The following is a 26,341-nucleotide window of genomic DNA, read 5'->3' as shown; positions in this document are numbered from 1 at the left end:
ATGAGATTTTTAAATTCGATTTTAGAATATCACAGAAAATAATCTCTGTGACAAACACACGTTAATGATTCTTACATGTTTTGTTCATCAAGATAATTTTCACAGACGAATAACATTTTTGTGATTTTAAAACCTAAATTAAATCTGTTAGTAAAAACAGGCTTTCTGCAGGTTTTAACAAGTTCAGCAGAGCTAAACAAAGTGTCACCAGGAGAGTCACTGAGTGTGTTTGTCATTCAGGTCTCTGGATTCAGCGGCTCAGAGAGCTCTGTGCTGTTGTCAGGAGCTGCAGGACAGAAACAAACATCCTGGATTGAACTTTTATAAACAATAAATACAGGAAACAGTGTTGAAAAGGCTGAACTGACTCAAAGACTGAAATCAAAGTAGTGAAATCTTTCCTTTTTCTCTCTCACCTTTCTTCTTTTTGTAAACGATGAATCCAGCAGCACCGATGAGAATGAGAGCAAGAACAACCACTGCAGCAGTGACGAGGACGGTCATGTTACTGGGCTTCACTGTTGAATACAATATTAGTTTATTATTACTGTTTTTGTTGTTGTTCCCGAGGGACCGAGGGAACGCGTATTTCCTAGGACCAGAGGTGCTAGGAACCCTATTGTAATTGTAAAGAATTTTATTTTTATTTTTCTCCTGCTAAAAGTGGTGCTGCAGGCTAAAGGTGCAATTTGGAGGGTTGGTCCAGACTCCTGCGAATATCTCAGACACAAAAAACTACATATATTCACCTGCAGGGGGCGCTATAACCTAGGCCAGGGATTCCCAAAGTGTGGTGCGCGCACCCCTGGGGGTGCGCAAGCCGCCACCAGGGGGTGCGCGAGATGAAAAATTTAATGGTGGTCTGGTGTAAAAATATTACACAGTGTCTGTGCGTTCAGACCGAAAGCGCACAAAGAGTAAAATCCACCTTGTCCACTCCACCTAAGTCGCTTAGTCACCCTGTTCGTTCTTGCTTCTAAATTTAAAGGGCCCGCGTTAAACACCACCACGCAACTACTGCTGTAGCACAGCCCATCCATTTACCGACATCGTTGATCACGGAAAGTTACTCATTGAACAGTAACTTGATAACGCGCGCACACACACACACACACACACACACACAGCCACTGGAGAAACTGCTATTGCAGGGGTGCACTGGCCATCGGGAGTACCGGGGTTTTTTCCGGTGGGCCGATGGACGGCCGTTTTTTATTTTATTTTTATTCATTTATTTTAGAGAGTGAGAGATTGGTGAAAAAATCAAACTGAGCTTCAGTGTCTGTCCGAGGAGGAAAGCAGCAGGACCAGGCTGCCTGCTGGAGGGAGGAAGAAGTCTAGCGAGAAGCTGGAGATAAACATGCGGGGATGGGTGATCAGCAAATGGGCACGCCATGAGAGAGTGTCCCGCATGATGATCAAGGCGAAACAAATGTCACCGTGAGTGACAGCAGAGATGAGGAGTTTGCAGCGAGTGCTGGTCGGCTGAATCGTTTCCTCCGCCACAACAACTTCACTTGCAGAAAGATGCCAGAGAATTCACCGAGAAGCTGGCGAAGTGTGTGACATTTTCATCCTGGGTTTTGAGAGGAAGGAACTAAACTCCTGTCACGCATTGCCACCTGGTCCCAAATAAACGCCCTGGCTATTATTCGGTAATTTACGGTATGATAACTCTCCCGGCCTGGGAGAGAGACATGCATCACAGTGCTCAGCTGCAGACACATCAGAGAGGTGACGAGTTTCGAGTCCCAATTTCTCTGGGACCGACCTGACTGAGGGAGGACAGCAGAGCGAGACATCCCCATTGGATATTGCATGGCTTTTCCCCCTTTTCCACCTAGACACATCATAGCTCATTACATAAATTTGGAGGATTTTAAATTTTTGTTTTTTACTCCCGCCACCGCCTTTTCCACCTTTCCCTCCTTGTCCACCTGGCTCCCATCCATTGCATTAATATGGGTAAGTCTTTGTCGGTATTGATATTATTGCTACAAATATAGGCCTACTGGGAATACTCACACATCCTCCTCCCCGTCTCTCTCTCTCTCTCTCTCTCTCCCTCTCTTGCTGCAGGCTGAGCGACTTTTGCGCCGCGCTTGAAAAGTTCCAGATGGATCCTCTTTTATCCTCTTTTAATTTAGGCCTATCTTATGATTCTGAGCCCATCCTCTTTGTTACTTATTTTGTGGATCGTGTGTAATTTTATCTCACTTGTAAAGTTTCAGATTGATCCTCGTTTTTATTTATTTATACCTGTTTCTGAGCCCATGCTCTTTAATGTTGTGGATCGTTTGTAACTTCATTGCAATTTAATTCAATGTTCTGTCGTTCTAATTTCCATAACTGTTGTGTTATGATGATGTTGATGTTAGCTCCACGGTTATTTAATACTGCTGCAATTTTTCTTTTACGCGGCTGAAAATATAACATTATGTCAAAATCGTGCTTTCTGTTACTGAGCCTGTCTGTCACTCATCCTCCTCAAAGTGGAAGCTTGTGCGTAACTTTGTTGTATGATATTGAAACTCTGTTGATGTTGTTATCGTCATGCATGTTGTGGTTATTTGCGCATGATTAAACATGAGTCTTTATATGGCTTTTTTTTTTTGGGGGGGGGGGGGGGGGGGGGGGGGGGGGTGCGTCAGCCCGGTTGGGACGTAGAAGGGGGTGCTCCGCAAAAAAAGTTTGGGAACCGCTGACCTAGGCCAACACGTTTTTGCCTATAACTCCCAAACCGTATGTCGTACATTCAAAAACCTTGTATCCCCAGATTCCCTGAATGGGACTGAATCACTTTGCGATGACCACGCCCACTTCTGGTTAGAAAGTTTTTTCGCAAAATCGCAAAAACTGGAAAACCTACTTTTTCGAACTCCTCCTCGGGATTTTGTCGGATCTGCGTAAAACTTGGCATGTACACTCTTCAGCTGGATCTCATCTAAAGTTATCAAAAGAATTTTGCTCGGTCAAAAAATGCGCAAATTATTAATGAACACATTTCTGTTGCTAGCTATAAAAATGTAAACTGTTTGATATCTCGGTCAAACTAAATGCTGTTAACACCAAATTTGAGATCCTTGGTTGCCATGACACTGGGAAGGGATGAGCCGAATTTGGCGAATTTTGGCCAGTAAGGGTCGCTAAAAATATGTGAACATTATATCTCTTGAATGGCTACAACGATTTTTACGAAATGTGGTCGTATGATGTGGCCAATCCTGAGGCCATATCTTGAAGGTGCTCAATGTGGGCGTGGCTTATTACAACAAATCCAAATCGGCACACATTCAGCCTTTTGCACTTCCAGTGCACTTCCCATTACAGCAAATACCACGGCTCAGATGTTGGCCTGTGTCCTCACTTTTTCCCCGAGCCTATCATCCTTTGGGGCCAACTTCCATGGGCTCTGCGGTGCATGGGGTCCGAGTCGCGCGGGGGGGCTTGGCCCCCGTTCATAACTGCTTGCAGTTCTAGTTATTACTGTTTTGTTGTTGTTTCCATGCACTCTCCTTCAGCACCCTCTGATCTCACTCTTACCTTCGTTGGTTCTGATCCGATCTTTCTCCAGTTTGGTGATGATGTCCTCCTTCACACCAGAGAGCTGAAACACACAGTCGTACCTCGTCCAGTCTTCAGGTGTGACTGATGAAAGGTTCAGGTCAACACTCATCTGGAAGGTTCCATCGTGGTTGGGGAGGATCTCTCCGTGGTCCACCTCCTCATGAAGCTCCTCTCCATCTTTCCTCCAGACGAGTGAGGCTCTGTGAGGGTAGAAACCTGTAGCGAGGCAGCTGACTGGAGAGGAGGGAGTCTTCTGGAGGAGAGACACTGAGGGAAGATCTGGAGAGTAAAGAGAGAGATATTAAAGAGGAGAGAGAGGAAAAGAAACAAGGTAAAAGAAAGATGAAGAAATTACATGTGGAATCAATAACAGAAGGTGTCAAAATGCTTTCAAGCAAATGTTGAACAAATGTATTGGATGCATTTTGTTCCTTTAGAAACATGTAAGCATCGGTCGACTAAATATTGAGTTATAAAAAAGCAGGAGGACAGTATATCTGATCTGTATACAGACAGAGGCCTAAAACACATGTAACCACTACAAAAAAATGTCAGAGAGGTTGGATTAATAATACAATGACAGTTCAGTCTGAGCAGCCTATATGAAGATCACTGTGTCTAATAAACTACATCAGATCAGGTGATCCTACCTGTTCTCTGCAGAACGCTCCTCCCATACTCCGCATATGTCTTCAGCCGCTCTGGATAAATCTGAGTAAAAGCAGTCTGATAGTATTCTCTCATAACTTTATTTGCGTCCCATATCGGTTTGGCAGTGACAGCCTCAGGTCTTAAAGCGATCCATGTAGATGTATTCAGATCAAATTCCAGGAGGTCTTCTCCATCATAACCATACTTAACAAAACCTTTGACCTCTCCAGTCTCATCATCCCACTCACAGCCATTCACCCTCTGTAAAACATGGACACCTGAGACAGAGACAGAGACTGTAATTAACACTGATTCACAGATGAAACATTCAGTGGAAAGATGATCTTAAAAACATTGTACATTGTGTGTCGGCTGCTGTTTCTATAGTTGTGTGTCCATGAATCAGATCATTATCATTAGTTTGTGTTCAACAGCTTCAGCAACAGCTTCCTGTTTCTTGGCAAAGCATCAATATTCTCTGCTACGCTATTCAATGAAAACTTGAACTTGAACTTGAAAACTCGACAACATTTGAAGTCGACCGGTTTAATGCTGTAAGAGGAGTTTGTTAAAGAATGCAAATACAATGAGCGCTAAATTCAAAATGGATGACTTTATGTTGGGTTTAGTCATCGCAACAACTGACTTTTTTGCAAGTCGACGTGCGATATACATGTTTACGAAATTTCATTGATGTACGTAAAAGTCGTTGCTGGCGCTGAGCTCTGGAGGGTGCTAGCGGGCCTTTTTGCCCCACCCTTGTGCAAATCCCCATATATTTTGACCAAGTTTGTCTTGCTTAGCCCTTCAAAAAAGCGCTTTACTTGAGGCAAAGAAAGAAAGAAAGAAAAAATGATTCCTTGCATTTCAAGAGGGTCCTCATACAGTTTGTGCTTAAACCCTGACTAGCAGCTGATTACCTGTCATTCATCATGTCAACATTAACTAGCAGGTTGAGCAACAAGCGGCTGTTGACATGATGAATGACAGGTAGTGGCTGGACCACTGAAGACAAATTGATATGATGGTTTACTTTACATGAATCTCTATTTCAGGTTATGTGTAAAATGATGTTAGAGTTTGAACTGATTGGTATCTTGAGGCCCTGGGTCACTTTACAACTAAGATGCAGGACAGTAAACAGTTATAACATGTTACATACTGTACCTCCACTTTGGTTGTAGAGGCTCATCAAACTGTTAGTGTAGGATTTGAAGGAGCTTGGAAAAATATGGAAACATCTTTGTTTGTACCACTCCAACCGCTCAGGATACTTTATGAAGAATGATTTAGCAATGTCCTGTTTTACATCCACCTTTTTGTTGCTGTCACAGTACCCCAACAGAAGTTCATCAACTTCTACTGTTGCCACAAGTTCTGGGATGTTTGGGATTCCAGTTGATGAAGTCATGAAATACTTCAGGGAGTGTAGCACTGCAGGACAAACAAAGGAGCTTATTAATAACACTCATCATAAATATGAAGCTAAGAGAAAACATAAATATGATATGAAGTGTGTGTGTTTGCTGCAAAGGATCAAAATACAAACATTTTATGTGTAACATGCAGAACAAACAGCCTCCATTCAGTATGAACACACACTCATCACCACTCAGAAATATGATGAAGTCAGTGTGATTCAGTTAAAACAGTCAACAAAAGTGAAACTAAACTCGGAGGAAAGATTTGAGTGGACTGTGAAGTTTAAAGAGTTTAAAGGTTTAAAATGTGATCTTACCTGGTGATGAAACGTGACAGAAGAGAAGCAACAACAGTAACGTTCTCATCTTGATTTGATGAAGACGAGAGAGTGAAGAACCGAGCTGGATCAAATGTTTACTGTTATTTTATCCTGGCAGAGGAGGAGAGAGAGTTTCTGTCCTGAGAACAAAAATAGTCCAGACCGCCTCCAAGTGATCCAGCACTGGACCACTTGGAGGCAGTTTGGACATTTGATAAGGACTTATCAACACTCCTCACATACAGCACAGTGTTAACAGTGAATAATTATTAACCCGGAAATATTCTTATCTTCAAACAGACCTGACCACAGAACCCACACATCAGATTTTCTAGTGAACTCCCTTCCTTCTTTTTCACACAACAATGGTCATTAAAACAAAAAAAAACAAAAAAACAGATCAACCAGCTTCGAGTCAGAGATTCAGTCAGACTGAAAGAATTTGTTTTGTCTGAGTCTGTCTTTGAGTTCAAGTGAGCGACACTTGTTGCCAAGATCTGCATTCATGCTGATCTGTTTTAAAACTGAATTAAATGGCGTGCAAGTGGTTGAGTGGTTAGAGCGCTTGCCATAAACGCAGCTGACCCTGGTTCAATTCCGGCCAGAGGTCCTTTGCCGCATGTCACATCCCCCTCTCTCTCTCCCGTGTTTCCTCTCTGTCTACTGCTAATAAAGGTGTCTATGACAACAACATCTTTAAAAAAAACTATAACTGAACTGAATTAAATCACCCACCATGAATGAACCGTACATCAATAATCGTCTAATTTTACACATTAACCATAATGATAAAGATACAGAAAAACATCATGCTGTCAATATTTTAGAGACTCCTCAGCTTTGCACTAATCATGTTTTAGAGAAGCTTGTGTCAAGTTGAGCTCCTCCACAGGTCACACCTGGTTTTGTGGTTAAACTGTGTGATGGTAGAATCAGCTGACTTGAGACACTTTTTGGTGAATGATTCTAAAGACCATCTAATAATCTCTGCATGAGATCTAATAATATTTTATTCATTCCCATGGGTCTCTTAAATATCTATTTGATGTAAAAATGTGTCAAAGTCATTCCTGTATAGTTGGGGACTAAGAATACCTTCAGGTGTGACCTATTATCAGCTCCTTTAAACAGCACTAAGGGCTGTAGCTGTACGTAATGACTGTGCCACATGATAAAAGTTGTTAGAGGACATTGTCAATGCACAATTTAGGTAAAAGCGAGTTCTTTTTCAGGGACTGTACTGATTCACCCCCACCACAATACATTTTTGTACAGTCACTCATTCAGTGAGTCTGAACTAGAGAGAGGTGGATGAAGCCTTATGGAGCTTTTGGGCTTCAAACTCTGCAGCATATTGACATCTGGTGGCTTATAAAGATACAGCAGCCCTTCATGACTGGAGTCTCAGCACCACAACACTCTGTGATCTGAACAGTTTGAGCAATAAAAGTCAAGAAGCCTGTGTGTTATCATCAAATCTGTCATACTGTTGCATTACATGTAGATATTATTGTGTAATATGTGACTGTAAAATAATTAATAAATGTCCATGAAGCCTGTGAAAAGTTTTAATTTGAATGTGCCTTATTGGTGTAGTTGAGCCTGTTGTCACTGTTGCTCATCATGTGTTCCAGCTTCATCTTGAGTGACCAATGCTCATTACAACAAACAGATACATGTTTTTTACACAAAGAAAGAAATATATTCATGTAAAACATTAACAAATAAACAAGTAGGCTAAAATATTAAAGAATGTGTTGTATACAGCTTTTCACAAAATGTATACAGTTTTCTCAACGCAACATGTCTCAAAATTAGGCTTTTTTAAAGGGAGTCCGGAAACTCTCTGCTTTCTTCTGTCGCCAAGAAGTAACAGACTTTTACAGCGATGGTGATACTTTTTACAAAGAAATAAACATCTAAATGTTTTGTACTTAATGCCGAATTCACAAGAAGGCATCAATGATTTAAAATTTGCTGCAGCCGTTTGACAGAGTTTGTTAAATTTCTCCTCATGATGCAACAACTCTTAAAATCACTGGATTTGTAAGGGAGTCTGGCATGTTGCTAGTGACTTCACACACTTATACACAAACACACACACACAGCAGCCTGTGTAAAGTAGATCACAACAACAGCTTTTTAATTTGAACATGAAAAGGTATGGCAGAGAGAGAGAGAGAGCGACATGGTATATATTACATATGGACATACATCATTCTGTTCAGTCAAAATGTATTCATGTTAAATATGTTGAGAATTGGCAAAATCTGACACTACACTTCCTTCAGTTCTCAGCAACAAACCTGCCAAGTGTGAAGTAGAGTAACATCACTTAACTGTCACTTACCTAAATTTAAATATTGTATATAATGACATACTTAATATGCAAGTGTTATTATCTTAATTAAGGGACAAACACATGTAAAGGAATATTTATCAACATTCATGCTCTTATGAGAGACGCACTGGCTCCATGATAGACCAAACTCCATATTCTCCATCTATAGAGTGATGCGGCAATAAACTATTCTTGGAGGCTAATCCTGAAGTTAGCATCACCCTGGTTCCTACACCAGAAGTCTACAGGAGTTTTTGATTAGACTGTAGAAAGAAACACAGAAAATAATCTCTGTGACAAACACAAGTTTATGATTCTTACATGTTTTCTTCAGAAAGATAATCTTCTGTCACAGCATAAGTGTCTTATTACATAATTACTATACATGTTTTCTATAATCTAATCAATGTACAAGTTGTTCAGTTAGAGTTAGAATAGTTTGTAATTAAAGTCGGCCTGTAAAGACGGACTAATGAGCTTCATCAAACACTTCAACGTATAGCATCACATATTTTGAATCTCCTTCCTCACCTGGTTAATCAGATCAGATCAGATCAGAAGGAAAATTCATCAACAATCAAAATGTGCCAACAGTTGGTTTCACAGTATTCATGCTGAATGATGTTTGGACCATCATTGAACTGCAGTGGGTATCAGACTGGTCCACTACAAATCTACTGAGCCCTCTGACAGGAGACACTATTCTCTAACCCTGACCTCAACATCTTTAAGCTGCCTTTAAATCCTTCACTCAGCCAAACAAACAACAAACAGCAGAAACTCTGCAGTATGACTTCTCTCCAAGTTAAGGTTTTTAAGGTTTTTAAGGTGCAACGTGTAAGAATTGTTGTCGGAAACAATTTAAAAAACACAAGTGAATAAAAGTAACAACAGGATGTAAACACAGTAAATGACAGATGTGACATTTATTAATATTCATTAGTTTTTTCTGTTGCTAGTCACAAAAATAATTAATTTCAAAGTGTGTTTCTTTTTTCTTTTTGCTGTGAAACTAACACACTAAGTGGAGAAAAAAAAACATAGAAAGTGCATTTTTTTAACACCATTACATTCAGAGCAGGTCAGATACAGGAAACGTAAAAGTCCGGCTCCTCGGCACTTAATTTTCTCCAAATCCAGCCTTTCAAAAGAAGTAGCTGAAGAGGCCCGATGTAGCCAGTCTGATCACTTCATACTGGTCGAGTGAAACGGTTGGATTGTCATCTCTTTCATGCTTAAATTGTTCATTAACAACTCCTTAAAAACAAACTATTTGTAACAGAAAGAACACAGAACGGGTCAGTACTTCAATTTACTCTACGCAGACAACTGACAGCACACCAACAAATCAGGTGCTGTATTGTTGGCAACTGGACTTGGTTCAGTACCACGTCTCACCCAAGAGGCTTCTACAGTTCTAACTAACTGGAGGAGAGCTTCAGGCTTTTAAACTCTGTGTGGGAGTGTCCTTACAGAGTCGTTAAGGACACTTTTGAACTCTGAGTTTCAGAGTTGTTAGGGCCACTTGTGGTTTGTCGTTCAAACTGGCCTTCATGTGGGTTTCTAAGGCTAGGTGAGTCCAGGTGTGAATGGTTGTAAAGCTGTCCGGAGAGAGAACTCAGTACAGCTTGTAGGTGGGTGATAAGGATCTTCTTAGGCCAAGATGTTTATATGGTTGTCCTTAAAGGAATGATGTTTCTCCATGAGATGTAAGTGGACAGCAGAGTCCAAACCATCTTACATTACTGTCTCTTCACATGGTGAGGTGTAGTTTTCCCTAAGTCTCTCTTACTTAATGATAATTAGAGCTGCATCATCTGGCATCACCTCAGCTGTACATCATTAGAGGAAGAAAACAACAATCAAACACCCAGTCAGAACCATGGAACATAGAACAGTCCCACCTTTTCAATCAGTCCTTTTTATATGTTATTTTCTGCCTTTTCACCTTCATGACCAGAAGACTCAGTGTGTTTGTCATTCGGATTTGGATTCATCAGCTTCAATTCCTCTCTCCTTCTGTAGTAGATAAAGTGTTATCAGAAGAGTCACTGGTGTCTTTGTTGGTAGGTGTCTGTTGTTGAGCTGCTCAAACAATAAATACAGGAAACAGTGTTGAAAAGGTTAATCTGCACAATAATGTGACACAGGTTTTAATCTAAAACACGAAGTGTGAGTCAGATCAGCTGAAATTAGTGTCCGTCCGATAGGGATTTTTTGGCCCGATAACGATAGCCGATATTAGAAGGGGTGCAATCACCGATAGCCGATATGCAACCGATATAGTGAGTTTTTGAGCTGGAATGAAAACAGGCCTTGGATTGTGCATAGATTTTGCACAATATGATTATGCAATAGTACAGTCACAGTGACAGTAGTACAGACAGATGCTTTCTTAAACCAATGTCTTTATTCAAGACTTTTAACATTTAACAGACTTTTTTAAAATGACATTTAACATTTGAACTTGTTCAGTCAAGCTGAGAAAAAGTGCAGATTGGCACACAAACAAAAATAAATAAAATAATGTAGCAGAACTTTCAATAAATAAATAAAAATAAATAAACAAATCTAAAAAAACAACATGCTGTCAGTCAGTGTGTGGCAGGTTGTAATACAGGAAGCATAGCTTCTCTGCATTTGCACCCAACAGGTCGGGAGGTTTCGTGGTGTAGCATGGGGGAGGCACTTCACTGAAATGTGAGCTGAGCCAAAGTCTCTGGCTGAGCTCAGCGCGCCCCACTGGACAAAATGAATCAGTACACCAGCGCGTGCTTTTGTCATTCTCACACTTTTTTTTCTATCGGCGCAACATTTCACCGATGCGATAGAACCCCCAATAGAAATTGGGCCATTCTATCGGGCCCCGATATATCGGTATAATCGGTCGCTCACTAGCTGAAATAGAACCAAAGTAAGTTTTACTGACAAGATGGAGGGCTGATGGCTGAAATCAGAACAAGACAAATAATTTCAGTCACAGTTGTAAATGCCAGATTATCTTTAGTCACTTTATTCCTCTCTTCTACTCACTCAGACTGAGTATCTGTTTATACTCAGTCTGTTTAGTGCTGACTGTATTTACTTTCTCTGATACTTGTTTTCATTTTGCAACCTAACTAAAAGAAATCAACTGAAAGACTGAAATCAAAGTAGTGAAATCTTTCCTTTTTCTCTCTCACCTTTCTTCTTTTTGTAAACGATGAATCCAGCAGCACCGATGAGAATGAGAGCAAGAACAACCACTGCAGCAGTGACGAGGACGGTCATGTTACTGGGCTTCACTGTTGAATACAATGATAGTTTATTATTACTGTTTTGTTGTTGTTCCCATGCACTCCCCTTCAGCACCCTCTGATCTCACTCTTACTTTCGTTGGTTCTGATCCGATCTTTCTCCAGTTTGGTGATGATGTCCTCGTTCACACCAGAGAGCTGAAACACACAGTCGTACCTCGTCCAGTCTTCAGGTGTGACTGATGAAAGGTTCAGGTCAACACTCATCTGGAAGGTTCCATCGTGGTTGGGGAGGATCTCTCCGTGGTCCACCTCCTCATGAAGCTCCTCTCCATCTTTCCTCCAGACGAGTGAGGCTCTGTGAGGGTAGAAACCTGTAGCGAGGCAGCTGACTGGAGAGGAGGGAGTCTTCTGGAGGAGAGACACTGAGGGAAGCTCTGGAGAGGAAAGAGAGAGATATTAAAGAGGAGAGAGAGGAAAAGAAATAAGGTAAGATGAAGAAATTACATTCTGAATCAATAACAGGTGTGAAAGTGCTTTCGTATAATTCACTAAAAAAAGACCACGCCATCGTTGAGTGTAAAGGTACTTTTATCTAATTGATGGAAGGCTTGATAAGGGTAGGGAGAAAGGGTTCGAGGTAGGTGGATGAAGGAAGGCAGGAGAGGGGATCGTCTACGGTTGTAGAGTTTCTGGTCCATCTAGGATCAGGCAGTTTGAGACTCAGAGGGGTCAGTCGATGAGCACGCATCTTGATTTGTGCTGCTTCATTACCCCTCCAGAGTTCCTGTGCTGGAACGGCTGGTGTCCATGTCTTCTTGCTGTGGGACAGCGATGTCGAAAGCTGGCCTGCTTAGTGGTTCTGTGGGGGAGTATAAAGGAGAAGTAGAGGGTCTGGGGAGGAGGACTGTGAAAACTTGAGATGAACGGGAGAAAAAGGGTTAGGCTTGCCTATATAGGTCTGCATGGCTGAATGGATTGGAAAGGCACAGGTGTTGCATTAAAGGGGCCCAGGTGGTTTTGGTTAGATGGCTCAAGTGGCAAATTAGCCAGGGGAGGCATGATCTAGTTTCTGAACTTAAGTTATTATTACTTCATATGCCAAAAAAATTTATTGGAAATATTTCGTTGCTTAACATCTGCAAACCTTTTAAAATATTAAAAATGATGCATCATATACATCCTTTTTTACTTGCTAGCAGACTTCGTCTGCACTATTTTGTTACAATACTATGTTTGTTGGCACATCACTGCTGCAAACTGTTGATGAGGGGAATAGTGTGAAACCAGCAGCATGATGTGAAACATGTCATGTGCTTGTGACAGTTTGTAATAGTGTCGGTTGACTAAATATTAATTTTTATAAAAAGCAGAAGGACAGTGTTGATGGTGGCCAAGTAATGTGCTCCATGTATCCAGACCACAGTGTAATAATGACAGGGTACATGACAACACATCTGCTACACAGCCTCCACATGATCTGTATACAGACAGAGGAGGGAACTACACCACCACTAAAGACACTCACTACAGTCAGAGAAGAACAATGTCTGTCTGTTCTTATGATTCACAGTCAGGTCGTCAATCACAGTGTCAATGTTCAGTGGAACTATTTCTATTGTGAAACACTGAAACTGTTAAATCACTTTCCTTAAACTAACTGTGACATCACAGTCTGAGCTTTGATGGTGAGTGATGTCACCCAAAGATGTCTGTGATTGGTCAGGACTAAAACAAATGTAACCACTACAAAAAAGCTGATGTCAGACAGGTTGGATTAATAATACAATGACAGTTCAGTCTGAGCAGCCTATATGAAGATCAATGTGTCTAATAAACTACATCAGGTCAGGTGATCCTACCTGTTGTCAGAATGTTCTTCAAATCCTTCACATATGTCTTCAGACAGTCTGGACAAAAATGAGTTAAAGTACGGTTAGAGTGTCCTCTTAAAAATGGATCAGCTTCCAATATTGGTTTGGCGATGACAGCCTCAGGTCTTAGAGCGATCCATGTAAATGTATTCAGATCCAGTACCATGAAGTCTTCTCCATCATAACCAAACTGAGAGAAACCTTTGACCTCTTCAGTCTCATCATCCCACTCACAGCCTCCCGTCTCTTGTAAAACATGGACACCTGAGACAGAGACAGAGACTGTAATTAACACTGATTCACAGATGAAACATTCAGTCCACTTGAATATTTCCTCTGAGTTTAGTTTCACTTTTGTTTAAATTTGATCAGACTGTTTTAACTGACTCATACTGACTTCATCATATTTCTGAGCCTTGCCTCCGCAGATTCCTTTTATGATCAAACTACACGCCGACACCTTAAAGAAGAGAATCCCAGAAACCACAAGGCCCTGGGTCACTTTACAACTAAGATGCAGAACAGTAAAAAGTTAAACAGACTATAACATGTTACATACTGTACCTCCACTTTGGTTGTAGAGACGCATCAAACTGTAAGTGAAGGCTTTGAAGGTGTTTGGCCAAACCTGGAAACATTTTTGTCTGTACCACTCCAACTGCTCAGGATACTTTATGAAGAATGATTTAGCAATGTCCTTTACATCCACCTTCTTGTTGCTGTCACAGGACCCAATCAGAAGTTCATCAACTTCTAGTGTTGCCACGACTTCTGGAATGTTTGGGATTCCAGTTGATGCAGTGATGAAATACTTCAGGGAGTGTAGCACTGCAGGACAAATAAAGGAGCCTATAAATAACACAAATCATAAATATGATGCTAAGAGAAAATATAAATATGATGTGTGTTTTTGTGTGTGTTTGCTGTGAAGGATCAACATGATACAGTTTTAAATGTAATGTGCAGAACAAACAGCCTCCAATCAGTATAAACACACTCATCATCACCACTCAGAAATATGATGACATCAGAATGATTCAGTTAAAACAGTCAGCAAAAGTGAAACTAAACTCGGAGGAAAGAGTCGAGTGGACTGTGAAGATTAAAGAGTTTAAAGGTTTAAAATGTGATCTTACCTGCTGATGAAACGTGACAGAAGAGAAGCAACAACAATAACGTTCTCATCTTGATTTGATGAAGACGAGTGAGTGAAGGACTGAGCTGGATCAGCTGTTTCCTGTTGTTTATCCTGGCAGAGGGAGGAGAGAGTTTCTGTCCCACGTTTCACGACTGAGTTAAAGCTGAAGTCCAACACAATAACAACAATATATCAGACCGCCTGCAAGTGATCCGGTCCTGACCGACACTTCTCACATAGTCCTTATATTAAAGCTGCAGTCTGGAGATTTGAGAAAAACATGGACTTAGCCAGAATGTTTGAATGATACAGCTCCCAGGTCAGTCCTTCTCTCTCACTGCTCCGCTGCTTTCAAAGCACCGCCCCCACCAGGGTTGCCAACTCCCTGAAAAAGGGACCGCCCCCCCCCCCCAGACGGCTTGGTATCTTTTTTTTGTTGTCTTTTTTGTGTGTGAAACAATTTCAAAATAATTTGATTCAAATGAGAATTATGTGAATTTAGTTTGATGCATGTTTTTGAGTGACACGAATACATAGAAAACAATATTATTCAACAATTTATTTTTTTGTGCAAAATAAAATAAATTTTTAACAGAAATCTATCCTGCTTAACTTGACAGAATAAAATAAATATTTATTTATTTAACAGAACTGTCCTGCTTAACTGAAAACAGTATAAAATAACAGAAAACAATAGAAAGTTGTTACTTTCTTACTGATATATATTCATGTGTAGTGAACTACACAACTGCCTGTGCAGTACAAATTATGCACATCACATCTATCTATGGACTGTTTGAACTGACATGTGCGAGGTTGTATATATGTATGTATATAGCATAGTGTGTATTCTTTATCTATTATTCATCTATGTATTACTTTTATGTACATCTATGTTATGTATTCATCTATCAATTGTATGTGTTTATTACACTAAAGATTTTTTTGGCCACAAAACACTGACATTTGTTAGACTTAAAAATTCTTATTTTTTCTACATACCATATCTACCTCTGGTGTTGCCTGGTGGACAACAAACCAGTCAAGGGTCCACCTGGTTGTCCCTCACGTGTAGGCCACTAGATGCATGCTGTTTCACGTCAAACAGTTCACCATGGGCTATAGAAAAAGTGGGCCAGCAGACATTATCTACACTTTTTCCAGCCATGTTTTCTTTTTCTCATTCGAGTCTGTATTTTTGCAGCCTTTTCTTTTTCAGTAACGTTACTGCTCATGGTGGAAAGCGTACCGTCTGCAGTGTCCTGTGAACCTGTGTCGTTGTGAGCCATGCATGATTGTTTTGCCAGTTGCCTCAGTCTCTTGTCTTCCGGTATCTTCTTGCAAGCAACAGTGCCTCGACCAATGAGAAGAGCCGGATTCTGCATTGTTATTGTGTGTGAGTGTGCTGTCAGCTCATTGGTCACAGAGCAGGAGAGGGCCGGCAGTAAGATTACCGTATATTTTCATATAAAACGCCCTGTCATTCATTGATTCCATTGACATTTTAAAGACCATTTTGATTCTCACGGATATACGGGACAAAGTGCGTCCCTTTTCAGCTCAATACGGGACACGTAACTTTGTTTCTAAATATGGGACGATTCCGTTTTCCAAGGGACAGTTGGCAACCCTAGCCCCCACAGAGGAGCCTGCCGCACACGTGCAGGTTTGTATCCAAGGTAACAGAGGACACCAGAGGGGTGTACTGCGAAGCCAGTTTAGCGGGTTAGCGAGGTATGTTGAGATCACCATCAGGGCATGTGAGCGGAGCGAGCGGGGAGCGGAGTGTGCGAAATATAGTTGGAGCGCAGAGCAGTTTTTAATCCAAAAGCCAGAGCGATGGTTCCGTTTCGCTCCAGTTCCGCTCCGATACTGTCCACACAGACTCACGTGTGCCTTCAAGGAGGTCATTCGTTGAGAGATGGAGTTTGTAAAAATATTTCGAAAAGCAAGCAGACAGGCGCACCGTCAGCCGGGGGACGGACGCTCGTCACCGTCAGCCGGAGGCGCTTTTTTTACGAGAAGACCGCGGCAGCCAACTAACAACGTGCAATGTCAGGAATTGCTCCCTCTTTTAAATTTGAGCAAGTGTGGCGCGAATGAAATGTTAGGTGAGCGGAGAGCGGTCTTTGAGCGGAGCTGTCTGGTATGACTTTGAGCGATGGAGCGAAGGAGCGAACACCCACATAAGCGGGGAGCGGAAATTTTTGCCGCTCAGCTCCGCCCACATGCTCTGATCACCATGGTAACTTATGCTTAGCTCATAACCTGGTCCCGACCAGGTTATGTTCAGAGTTTAAGCTTTAAATCGGCTATAAAAGTGCCGCAGTTTCACTGTGTAACTCATTCGGAGATGGCGTCACCATTCATTGAGAACCTGGTGGACCTGGGAGCAAGAATAATTCGGGCAGCACGACGACGTGAGCGGCTTCTTCGAGATCACGCTGATCCGCTGGCATTTCCTGATGAAATTCTCTATGAGCGATATAGATTTTCAGCCGAGGGAATACGGTACATTTGCTCTCTCATTGAGCCGAGTGTCAGGAATGCCACTCGAAGAAGCTGTTCGCTCACTGTCGGGTAAACTGTTTGTGAAGCCCTTTGTTTTTTTGCCACGGGAACCTACTTACATTCAATTGGTGATGCAGAAAATCTGAGCAAGAACACTGCGAGTTGCGCCATCCGCAAAGTGGTTCTTGCTCTTACTGAGAAGCTGAATATGTTTGTAGTGTTCCCAAGTCATTTGAGCACAATGCTTGTTAAGGAAGGATTCTATAAAATATCTGGTAATGTACTTTCATACCCCTCTACATCATCAGTATTACTTGCTTGCATAATGAAATCTAATATATAGTTACATATAATATATGTAACTAGGATTCCCCAGGATCATTGGTGCTGTGGACTGCACACATGTACCCATCACGGGGCCCCTGGGGGAACATGAGGCTGACTATGTCAACCGCAAATCCATCCACAGCATCAATGTGCAGGTGAAATCTCAAAAATAATTTCTGCAGGTGATCGGTAGCACATGCACAGTGAATGTATAGGCTTTTATCAGTGGCACACAATATCGTCTAAACAGACTTTTCACATGAGTGAAATATCCAGTTGCATTATAGGTCTTTTTAAAGGAATCTCTTTATGCTTTCCACCTTTGTGCAGTGCTCTCTTTAAATTTAACCAGAAATCCCGTTAACAGATGACTTGTGACCATCAATTGACCATCAGTCTTCCTCTTTTCATTCTTCTTCCTGTTGGCTTAAGATAGTGATGATATTAAAATAAAATGGGATACAGTATATTATCCACACACTGACAAAATGATGGGGCAGCTTGGCTACTTACCACTTTGAATGATGTTTTTGTATCTGGCTCTAACTTGCTGCCATGTCCGACTGCTGCTTCCACATCTTAATAAAATGCAATATGAAATATTAGTTAGGCCAACCTAGTATTTATTTGTCACAGATAATGGGTAAAGTTAATTATTTCTTTGATGTGGCCATGAATAAACTGATGAACTGACCAATGTTTCACCCGTTGTATGGCAGTGTATGCCCAAACACAAATCTTACAGGCTTGAGCTATTTTCACCGTCAAAAAGCTCTTTATTGTCATTGTACAGGGACAGTAGCTACATTTGCTTGTTCATCCCGACACAGTAATACAAAAAAAAAAAACACTGAACATGTATAGCCTACGCACACTCAGCCTCGCTTTCAATAAAACACACACACGCATTCTATAACTGAGATCAGTAAAATGTGAAAATAATATAGACATCATTCAAAAATGAAAAAAAGATAGTTGTTGCTTCAGTTTATTTATTTTTAAATGGATGAGGGTTAATATATAAAAGTTGCACAATGTTCAGCTTTCAGAAATTAAAACACTAAGGGCTTAATATAATATTGATCATAATATTAATCATTGTTAACTTGCGCATTTACACGGTCAGCAATTTTCTGCCAGCAGCCCTCCCTCGCTCTATTGGCGGCGACAGTGTTACTTTTTGCCATGATGGTTTCTTTGACTTCTTCATAGCCTTGCATAATAAGAATCTGCTCATCTTGAGTAAAATATGTGGCCCGGGATCGATCCATTTTCACACAGAAGTAGAATAATATGACGTCAAATGCCCCCTTTTATGTGAACGCGCGCAGAGCACAAAGCAGAGAACCGGACTTGACAAAGTAAGTTGATAACCACCGTCGCAGTACCGTTTAACTCTGATTGGGGACTTGGGGCTTTGTTGAGCTGCATCATGAGCACAAAGCCGGGCTATGTTGAGGCCCCTTAACAGTATAGGCCTCAGGTGTGGGGTCAACTTTTTATTCTGCTTACATGTCAAGTTCAGCACATCACTTCCAGACTGTTACCCTTCAAAATAAGAGTCCTGGATATACCACTGTAAAAACATATAAAAGGAACTTAAATGTCAAAAGCTCATCTGCCTGTCACTGTGTAGCCTCAACTAAATTAATGACAACCAACAATACAATAATTGCACCTTAAGTTTAAGTGAGACATTTAACTTAAGTTCACTCAGTTACCACTAATAATCTACATGTATTGTGTATCTAATCAGACACATTGATTCAGCTACTTGATTGACTGTGATGAGGAAAATGAAGCCCTGATACAGGAAGTGCTTTCATGAGACCAGAATTATACTCACAGCGTTCAGATCACTCAAAAAAACATTAAAACATCTTTAATGTGAAAATGTGTGAGAAAAAATACTATCAGACTTTATTAATGCAAGAGCAACAAGCAAATATGCAGAACAGTAACGAATGAACTGAAATTATTATAACCACAAGGAGAACTTAGTAAATACACAATAACATAAATATCAGTGGTAAGAAATAAATATATTAATGACAATTTATTCTTTAAACAGTAATTAAAACCCAAGATGTACAAATAAACGATAACAAGTGATATATGTCATATATGTTAAGAAGCAACATTTTAAAAAAAGACAGCAGGTGAACAATGTCTCCACACAGCAGATGTTACTGTTAAGTACTGAACTTTCCTTTCAGCTCGACAGTTTCAGGGATTACATTCACCCTCATGTACCAGCAACATGTCATCAGTGATTGTGTCCCTTCTTCTTTATAGCTCCACAGTTTGGAGCCCACTAATTTAATCTCACTGATATAAGAGAAAACTCTTTTCTTGACTTCATCTTCATCAGACTTTCAATCTTTTCAGTGTTTACAAAAGAAAAAAAATATATTTAAATTCTTTAAGTTATTCTAAAAATGTTAAGCGTAAAATAATTTTTTTTTTTAAACATATTTTGATTTAAACATGGTGCTGGTAGGTGTGGCAACTGAACTAAAGTAGACAGAAATACCACAGAGAACAATACAAGTGTCACAGCCCTGTTTGTAATACTGTATATAATACCACTAAACAGCCGTTAGATGGCAGCAAAGACATGTATGAAATAGAGGCTGAGAGTTTCACAGCTGCCCGACCCAAAGCTCTGGTATTTGATGACCTGGGAATGAGACTCAACAATCAACTATGTTTCTCCAGAATCACGTGCTGCATGTTTGAAGTGGGCAGAGCTCTAATGGGGGAAAAAACATGTGACATCACATATTTCCATGCACCTATCAGGAACAGGCTACAGGTTTTGGGTTGCTTGGTTTCTGTCAATCATGTATCTTGCTGCTATCAATGACACCATGTAGTTATTTGTGCTTACTTTTCTACTTTGTCTTTTTACTCTGCAATAACTGAATTTCTCCTCTGGTGATCAATAAAGGATTATCTTATCTCTTATAAAACCACATCTACACAATCCTGATGAAGATTAAGATGAGTTTTTAAGAGTTAAATCCTCATAATTATATCATATGACTAACATATGACATTTTGTTGACTTCCTCTTTTTTACCCAATGTCTTGTGATTGTTAAAGAAAAACGTGTGAGATTTCTCAGGGCGTACTTGCTGTGGGAAAATTGTTTTTGCGAAGGTTTTCTGGAAGTTTTGGAATTAATTTGGAAACAATATGGCTCTCTATCATATAATGTCCATGTTGTTCATCTGTTTAGTTGTCAGAGGCTCCTTTAACAGAGATACTGGCTCTCTGTTTAATCTCGAACTTCAGTGTTCATGCTAAGCTAAGCTAACCTTGTCTGGGAGCTAACTCTGCTCAGAGTTCACATTGATATCAATCTCCTCATTCAAATCCTCTGTGAGAATACTGAATGTTCAGGTAATATATTGAAGCGTCGTCACAAATGAGCATGTGGACCAAACTTAAAATGTGAGGATTTTATTGAAAAGACAAACATCAGCACAGAAAGAAAGAACAACACATTTAAGTTCATTCATGTTCATCAGTGTAAAGGTTTAAAGGTAAGGTAAGGTGTAAAGTCGTTATTTGTGCTTTTTCTACTTTGTCTTTACTGAATTTCTCCTCTGGTGATCAATAAAGGATTATCTTGTTTGATCTCTTATAAAACCACATCTACGCAATTCTGATGAAGATTAAGATGATTTTTTAAGAATTAATTCCTCATAATCATATGACTTGTTTTTATGTTGACTTCCTCTTTTTTTCCCCATGTCTTGTGATTGTTACAAACACATGACATTTCTCAGGGATTTAACACAAAGCTACTTCACTTTGCTGTGAGAGAGTAAGCGAGGATTTTATTTAAATTTCTGGAATTCATCTGGAAACAATATGGCTCTCTGTCATATAATGTCCATGTTGTTCACCTGGAGATGTGAATAGTTCATGTCACAGAATTTATAGTTTTGCCGTCTCATTTGAAGTCATCCAGACTGTTTGTGTAAATCAAGTGTCTTCATTCAGTTTCTCAGAGAGCTCAGAGCTGTTGTCAGGAGCTGTAAGGACAAACACACTGTTAGTCCATTTATCCTGCACTGACATGCCTTTAAGAAACAACTACAACCTGTTGACATTTCAGTGATGATGGGAAAATGATAATTGAGCTTCAGATCAACTGTATTATGCCCTGATGATGACACTGATCTGTTTATGATCAGTTTCCATTTATTTAACTGTATCCTCCAGTTAAGAAATCCTGACACAAGTTCATGTTACACCCCATAAAACAAGTTCCACTCACGACATGGAGGGCATCTGGCTGCAACAAGAAGAGGTCTGTCTGTTTGGGACACTGTCTGCCCGTCAAGTGCAGCAGCTGGAGCCATGATGTCGTGCTGGAGACAGGTATCTATAAAGAGGTGAGCACAACAGTCTCTGATTTCCTCGAGTCCCATTTGTCCATTTTATTGTCCTGTGACCAGACATTACCCAGAAGCAGCCAGACCAAGATGGATGAGCACGGCTCTTATTCTGACTCTCTTCCTCTCTGGGGTGTGAGGCCTGGTCAGGTTGGATGATAGAAAGATGCTATGGGCAGTGTTTGTCTCAGTCTGCTGCCAATGATATTCAATGTATTTCTACCAACGGCAATATGTGTCTCAGAACAACAGTTGAATAAGTAACAGTTTGAATGAGCCACCAGCTGCTGCATCTGTATGCACCACCATGGTACTCTTAATGCTAGTTTTTCTATTCACAGTAAAGCGAGAGAAGGATCACACGGCCCAGAGCCTGCAAGAATGTGCTGAGAGGCAGAAGGAAGTGGGCATAGGGCCGGGAAGCAACAGCTGATGAGGATGTGGTGAAGTTTCTATGGACTTCAGCAACAATCCTAGTCAGCATGGCAGCTGAGAAATTGTATGTTAAAGAGGAAAAAGCAGTCAATCAGGCCAACAAGAAAAGATACAGGGCAAACAAAATTCCCCAACATCAGAAAAGACTGACATAAGATTTGAAGTGAAACAGAAGAAGTTTGACACCATCTGCAGTTTATTTTCTTATGACTCCCCTTCAGCATCATCTCAGTAGTGACTCTGTCATGACTCACAGGCTCTGAGCCTTACAGAGTTTAATGTTGCTTCAAATAGTAAAATGATGATGCTTATTTAAATTTTTCAAATGAAACAGAGAGACTGAAATCAAATTTCTGAAATCTTCTTTCTCACCTTTCTTCTTTTTGTAAACGATGAATCCAGCAGCACCGATGAGAATGAGAGCAAGAACAACCACTGCAGCAGTGACGAGGACGGTCATGTTACTGGGCTTCACTGTTGAATACAATCAATTTAGACTGGTGCAGATGAAGCAGGTTAGAACAAATTAAAACAATTAATTAGTTTATTATTACTACTTTTTTCCAGCATAAATTCTCATGCACTGCCCTTCAGCACCCTCTGATCTCACTCTTACCTTTGTTGGTTCTGATCCGATCTTTCTCCAGTTTGGTGATGATTTCCTCCTTCACACCAGAGAGCTGAAACACACAGTCGTACCTCGTCCAGTCTTCAGGTGTGACTGATGAAAGGTTCAGGTCAACACTCATCTGGAAGGTTCCATCGTGGTTGGGGAGGATCTCTCCGTGGTCCACCACCTTAAAGAGGAGAGAGAGGAAAAGAAACAAGGTAAAGGAAAGATGAAGACATTACATTTAGAATCAGAAGGTGTGAAAGTGTTTTCAAGCAAATGTAAAATCACTTTCCTTAAACTAACTCTGGCATCACAGTCTGAGCTTTGATGGTGAGTAATATGGGGCACCGATTTTAAAGTTGCGCATGCTAAAATAAGCAGCAACTTTTTGCCACATTTAGCAACAAACAACGTTTAAAAAACATGTCAATATTAAAATGTTACTTTTGACCAGATTTCCAGCAATATTTGTGAACTTTGTGATATTTACTTCTTTTGTACAAATATAATGTGAATGTTTAATCAAAAGTATATCTAAATGTAAAAAAATGTAAATCTAAATGTTGAATGTTAAATATAAATGTTGAATCTAAATATAAATATGAATATAAATGTTAAATTTAAATATAAATGATAAATGTTAAATCTAAATGTTGAATCTAAATAGAAATATAAATGTTAAATAGAAATTTCAAATAGAAATTTTAAATATAAATATAAATGTTAAACATAAATATAAATGTTAAATTTGAATGTAAATGCTAAATGTTAAATATAAATGTCACGGGTGAAACTAAATATTTAGTATATGCATTTAATATGCAAATTCACACTGCTTGTCACAGGAAGTACCAAAATAAAAGCTACCAAGTGCCGTGGTGGCTCTGCTGTGGTTGATGCTGTAGCTGTTGCTAGCACTTTTCACACAGAGACACATATCGTTGCAGCGGCAGTTCAACAATTCTCTGCCATTGGTTGTTCACACAGAGCCAAGCAGCGCCGGCGTGTAATTCACACAGAAATCTGGCGCTACGACTCCTAAAGAGTCTGTGTGTAGTTTTTCAAGGTGTTTTCCCAGGTGTCCTCCTGTTAATCCAAACATGAATCTGCTGACAGTTTATAATCATATAGATGCTGTTATGATGTGTTGGGATTGAGACCCTGACCCACCAAACATCAAGCTGCTTCGCCAAACGGAGAATTGGCGAACCACCGCTGCAGGGATAATGCGGCGACTCAGTCAAAAGGGCTACTGTCTCTGTTGTTGCAGACGCATTGCTGAACCTCTGTATTGCCTCCAAAACGGCCCTACCAATGTTTCTTAACAGGTTTAGATTTAACCTTCAGATTTAACATTTAGATTTTTTATTTCGATTTAACATTGACATTATATTGTTACAAGAGAAGTAAATATCACAAAGTTCATAAATATTGCTGTAAATCTGGTCAAAAGTAACATTTTAAAATTGACATTATTTTTTTTCAAATGTGGTTTCTTGCTAAATGTGGCGAAAGCTTGTTATTTAAGCATGCAGAAGTTTACAATCGGCGCCCCATAGAGTAATGTCACCCAAAGATGTCTGTGATTGGTCAGGACTAAAACAATGACAGTTCAGTCTGAGCAGCCTATATGAAGATCACTGCGTCTAATAAACTACATCAGGTCAGGTGATCCTACCTGTTCTCAGCAGAATCTCCTTCAACTCCTCCACATACGTCTTCAAACATTCTGGACAATAGTGAGTTAAACTACGTTTAGACTGTCCTCCTAAAAATGGATCGGCTTCCACTATCGGTTTGGCGATGACAGCCTCAGGTCTTAGAGCGATCCATGTAAATGTATTCGGATCCAGCGCCATGAGATCTTCTCCATCATAACCAAACTGACAGAAACCTTTGACCTCTTCAGTCTCATCATCCCACTCACAGCCTCCTGTCTCTTGTACAACATGGACACCTGAGACAGAGACAGAGACTGTAATTAACACTGATTCACAGATGAAACATTCAGTGGAAAGATGATCTTAAAAACATTGTACATTGTGTGATGACTGCTGTTTTTTAGTTGTGTGTTCATGAATCAGATTATTATCATTAGTTTGTGTTTAACAGCTTCAGCAACAAGTCTAACTAGCAGCTGATTAATGTTGACATGATGAATGACAGGTAGTGGCTGGACCACTGAAGACAAACTGATATGATGGTTTACTTTACATGAATCTCTATTTCAGGTTATGTGTAAAATGATGTTAGAGTTTGAACTGATTGGTATCTTGAGGCCCTGGGTCACTTTACAACTAAGATGCAGAACAGTTAAAAGTTAAACAGGCTATAACATGTTACATACTGTACCTCCACTTTGGTTGAAGAGACTCATCAAACTGTGAATAAAGGCTTTGTAGGTGTTTGGCCAAACCTGGAAACATTTTTGTCTGTACCGCTCCAACACCTCAGGATACTTTATGTAGAATGATTTAACAATGTCCTTCACATCCACCTTCTTGTTGCTGTCACAGGATAACAACAGATGTTCATCAACTTCTACTCTCCCCACAACCTCTGAGAGGTTTTGGATTCCAGTTGATGCAGTTATGAAATACTTCAGGGAGTGTAGCACTGCAGGACAAACAAAGGAGCTTATAAATAACACTAATCATAAATATGATACTAAGTGAAAATATAAATATGAAGTGTGTGTGGACAGACACTCCATATGTGTCACTGGCGATCGCACTCATCATCACCAGACTGAGGTGGGCGTGTCCTCATGTGGACTGGCCTCAATAGAAGGCTATATGATGCATAAACACTGATTGATTTAAATATGAATCAATATAAATGCATTGCCCTAAATGTGAAGAAAACACACGACTATCATATGTTATCAAATAATGATTCATCACTCTGAAGAACTGCATCCTTCAGTACTAATGAATTAACAGTTAAAATGTTGACAATAAATAATGTTTTACTAAATGTATTTTTCTCAGATGTATGAAGAGACTGTTTGTGTGACTACTTTTCATATATAAGACAGCTGACAATCATTTTAGACAATTCTGAGGGAATATTATCAATACAACATCAATATATCATCAATAGACATTAATACAATCAGGAAATAGTTCAATATAATGTTATGGTATCATTCATGATTTCATCAAAAAACAACAACGACAGAAAGAAGATTAAAAACACTATAAAGTTCACACTGTCTATGGTATTATGTTTTTTCCTGACTTGATTCGAGGGTCTGAGGACAGAGGAAGTTGTTCTCTGTACAGGTTGATCAGTACATTTCATCCAGAGTTGATTGTACAGTATGTGGTTAATTTAACAGTTATAAAGTGTTGTTTTCTCTTAATTCAAACATTGCTCTGCTGGCTGTTTTCATTCTTTGATTCATTTTACTGCTCATTTGTGTAAACAGCTGAGCTGATCAATACTGAAGCCAGTGGTGTAAGTATCGGCCGTGCAACCAGTGCAGCTGCACCGGGGCCC

The 26,341-nt window shown here is 40.0% G+C and overlaps 2 protein-coding genes and 1 long non-coding RNA gene across 3 annotated transcripts; all 3 read right to left on the bottom strand.

The window, feature by feature from the left end:
• Positions 1-236: 236 nt before the first annotated feature.
• On the bottom strand, positions 237-6,089 carry LOC115577543 (major histocompatibility complex class I-related gene protein-like). The gene is made up of 6 exons (XM_030410430.1): positions 5,957-6,089; positions 5,386-5,652; positions 4,218-4,496; positions 3,544-3,846; positions 412-518; positions 237-296 (listed from the first exon to the last, which is right to left on the bottom strand). The coding sequence occupies exons 1-6, from the start codon at positions 6,003-6,005 to the stop codon at positions 237-239; spliced, it is 1,065 nt and encodes a 354-aa protein (XP_030266290.1). The 5' UTR covers positions 6,006-6,089.
• A 3,736-nt stretch (positions 6,090-9,825) lies between these two features.
• On the bottom strand, positions 9,826-17,471 carry LOC115577535 (major histocompatibility complex class I-related gene protein-like). The gene is made up of 8 exons (XM_030410424.1): positions 17,468-17,471; positions 14,547-14,582; positions 13,975-14,238; positions 13,399-13,674; positions 11,671-11,973; positions 11,483-11,584; positions 11,230-11,247; positions 9,826-10,385 (listed from the first exon to the last, which is right to left on the bottom strand). The coding sequence occupies exons 1-8, from the start codon at positions 17,469-17,471 to the stop codon at positions 10,303-10,305; spliced, it is 1,086 nt and encodes a 361-aa protein (XP_030266284.1). The 3' UTR covers positions 9,826-10,302.
• A 3,694-nt stretch (positions 17,472-21,165) lies between these two features.
• Positions 21,166-22,623, bottom strand: LOC115577546 (uncharacterized). Its single transcript, XR_003983191.1, has 3 exons — positions 22,600-22,623; positions 21,675-21,782; positions 21,166-21,429 (listed from the first exon to the last, which is right to left on the bottom strand). It is a non-coding gene; the product is annotated as an uncharacterized LOC115577546 (long non-coding RNA).
• Positions 22,624-26,341: the final 3,718 nt, after the last annotated feature.

The sequence above is a fragment of the Sparus aurata genome, unplaced genomic scaffold, assembly GCF_900880675.1.
Source record: "Sparus aurata unplaced genomic scaffold, fSpaAur1.1, whole genome shotgun sequence".
Lineage (NCBI taxonomy): Eukaryota > Metazoa > Chordata > Actinopteri > Spariformes > Sparidae > Sparus > Sparus aurata.
This window is presented reverse-complemented; position numbering and strand designations above follow the sequence as displayed.

What these genes read in the sequence shown, in the direction of transcription:
- LOC115577535 (XM_030410424.1), bottom strand. An exon ending in TCTCTACAACCAAAGTGGAG is followed by an intron (nt 13,675 to 13,974) that starts GTACAGTATGTA and finishes TCTCTGTCTCAG; the next exon opens with GTGTCCATGTTTTACAAGAG. An exon ending in TCGGATCAGAACCAACGAAA is followed by an intron (nt 11,585 to 11,670) that starts GTAAGAGTGAGA and finishes TGTATTCAACAG; the next exon opens with TGAAGCCCAGTAACATGACC.
- LOC115577543 (XM_030410430.1), bottom strand. Translation starts at nt 6,005, where the DNA reads ATGAGAACGTTACTGTTGTTGCTTCTCTTCTGTCACGTTTCATCACCA. An exon ending in TCGGATCAGAACCAACGAAG is followed by an intron (nt 519 to 3,543) that starts GTAAGAGTGAGA and finishes TGTATTCAACAG; the next exon opens with TGAAGCCCAGTAACATGACC. An exon ending in ACAAAAAGAAGAAAGGTGAG is followed by an intron (nt 297 to 411) that starts AGAGAAAAAGGA and finishes GATGTTTGTTTC; the next exon opens with TGTCCTGCAGCTCCTGACAA.